We start from the raw sequence: 2,752 nt of genomic DNA, 5'->3' as shown, positions 1-2,752 counted from the left end.
CCACAAGAACCGCCGTTAAGAAGATCTCAACGACAACGGAGATCGGCTATTCCTGATGATTACGAGCTTTATCTAATAGAATCTCAAGGAACTCAGGACTTGATTTCTTATTCACAAGCCATTAAGGATGTTAATTCTTATAAATGGATTGATGCCATGAAAGATGAATTAAAATCTATGGAAAGTAATCAAGTATGGGAAATCGTTCAATTGCCTCCGGGCCATAAAGCCGTCGGATGTAAATGGGTCTTTAAGACCAAAAGTGACTCCAACGGAAAAATTGAACGATATAAAGCTCAACTTGTTTTCAAAGGTTTTAATCAGAAAGAAGGCGTTGACTATAATGAGACTTTTGCTCATGTTTCAAGAAAAGATTCTCTAAGAATTATCATGGCATTAGTAGCTCATTATGATTTAGAATTACATCAAATGGATGTAAAAACCGCCTTTTTAAATGGAGATTTAGAAGAAGAAGTCTACATGCGTCAACCTGAAGGCTTCATAATTGAAGGTCAGGAAGACATGGTCTGCAAACTTAAGAAATCAATATATGGATTGAAACAACTTCGAGGCAATGGTATTTAAAGTTTCATGAAACCATAACTGCTTTCGGTTTCACTAAAAACGTTGTTGACCCTTGCATTTATCTCAAGTTCAGTGGGAGTAAGTTCATATTTTTGGTCTTGTATGTTGATGACATTTTATTAGCTAGTAGCGACCTTGGTTTATTCGTAAAACTAAGGATTATCTCTCTACAAACTTTGAAATGAAAGATATGGGTGAGGCTTCTTATGTGATAGGAATAGAAATATTCCGTGATAATCACAAGGAATTTTAGGATTGTCTCAAAAAGCATATATTGACAAAGTACTTAGAGATTTAGCATGGCGACTTGTTCCTCTAGTCCTGTGCCACTGCATAAGGGAGACAAACTTGTTCAATTCTTGAGCAGTGTCCAAAGACTCCTATGGAGCGAGAAGAAATGACAAAGTATCCTTATGCATCTCTTGTGGGGAGTTTGATGTATGCACAGGTCTGTACTAGACCTGATATCAGCCATGTTGTTGGCATGTTGGGTAGATTTCAAAGCAACCCAGGAATTGCTCATTGGAAAGCTGCAAAGAAAGTACTGCGATATTTAAAGGGAACAAGAAACTACATGCTCACCTATAGAAAATCAAGTCATCCACAGGTGACTGGTTATTATGATTCAGATCTTGCTGGATGTCCTGACACTAGGATTTGCACTCTTGGCTATGTGTATCTCTTATGTGGAGGTGCAATATCATGGAGAAGTCAAAAATCTGAGTTGCTTTTCGGATCCACCATGATGGCTGAATATGTGGCATGTTATGAGGCTTCAATTCAAGGAACATGGTTGCGTAATTTTATCTCACAGTTTGGTGCTTTAAGTTTTATCTCTAAGCCACTACTTATCTACTGTGACAATGAAGCTGCAACATTTTTCTCAAAGCATGACAGGATAACCAAAGGTTCAAAACACATGAACCTCAAATACCTATTACTAAAGCAAGATGTTAAACTAAAGAAAATTGTCGTTGAATCAATAAGTACAGATTTACAAGTGGCAGACATATTTACGAAAGGACTACTTGCACCAACTTTTCAGAAACACACTGAGAGTATGGGTCTTACAGATAGTTCCTAATTTCCATATTATGCCATTTGCTTTCTATTTATGCACGACAATTATTGAGCTCTATATATATAACGTTTACATCTGTCTTTTCTGTTTTCTAATGTGTACACCTCAAGTATTAGATGAATAAAACAGAATAAGTCTTTTATACAAGACATTATGTGACCATTACGATACTCTTACTTATGGTCTAGATATGAAAATTATTAATGTAGTAGTAAATGGAAGTAAGCATGTTGCAAAATAACATGTACACGCCATGACTCCCATTGATCGCTAGATTATCAAAGACACTTATGATAACCAATTAAGAAATTTTAGCATATCATGTGATACCCGTCGCTGTGAGTACCAAAGATAAAATTTATAAACTCCTATTAAGACTAACCTAGGCTAGTGGTAACAGGGTCGATCCGCAAGGAGGCAGTTGTAAACTTTAGTTGTCTAATGAAAGTCTAAGGTAATAATTAAGGGGGTTGATTTGAATTGTTCTATAGCTAATAGCAATAAAAGGAAAGTAAACTAAAAATACGAATTAAACAGATAAAAGAAGGGTACTAGGATGATCGGGTCATTATATAGCTTGACAAACTAAGTCGGTCTGAAATAAACACAGGTAAGGCGGGAAATAAGAGGTCCTCTCGGTCAACTCCTACAAATAGCATCTCTCGATCTCGCTAAAGGTCCCTAATGTCACTAATACTAACTTTCGTCCTGAAAAGCGACTAATGGTCTAAACTATACCTATCTTTCGATCTTAGCACAGTTTAGTCGAATTAATTGACGGTCAAGCAACCTACCCTACCTTTCGGTCTAATGGGTCGGTCACAAAATAGGTATCTAACTGGTCGCATGCATTCGATTCGTTAAATACAAGTTTAAAAACAATTAAAACGAATAACAACCTTACAAGGTCAGTCGATCGACCAACTAGGTCAGTCGATCGACTGACACGCGGGTTCAGTCCGTGTTCAATCTAATGCCGCCTAGCCATAAATCGCCTACATCCTAGCACTAACTATTTAGCTACTCATGGTGAATGTAAAAACAACAAATAAACTAACAACGATTACTGTATTCATGCTTAATGTA

General features: G+C 36.7%; 1 protein-coding gene across 1 annotated transcript; it reads left to right on the top strand.

The window, feature by feature from the left end:
* The first annotated feature begins 967 nt into the window (after positions 1-967).
* Positions 968-1,669, top strand: LOC141642929 (secreted RxLR effector protein 161-like). The gene has a single exon (XM_074451931.1). It carries the CDS (start codon positions 968-970, stop codon positions 1,667-1,669), a length of 702 nt encoding a protein of 233 aa, XP_074308032.1.
* Positions 1,670-2,752: the final 1,083 nt, after the last annotated feature.

The sequence above is a fragment of the Silene latifolia genome, chromosome 1 (assembly GCF_048544455.1).
Source record: "Silene latifolia isolate original U9 population chromosome 1, ASM4854445v1, whole genome shotgun sequence".
In the NCBI taxonomy this organism is placed as follows: domain Eukaryota; kingdom Viridiplantae; phylum Streptophyta; class Magnoliopsida; order Caryophyllales; family Caryophyllaceae; genus Silene; species Silene latifolia.
Note: the sequence above shows the minus strand (reverse complement) of the source record. Positions and strands in the feature narration are given on the sequence as shown.

What these genes read in the sequence shown, in the direction of transcription:
- LOC141642929 (XM_074451931.1), top strand. Translation starts at nt 968, where the DNA reads ATGGAGCGAGAAGAAATGACAAAGTATCCTTATGCATCTCTTGTGGGG.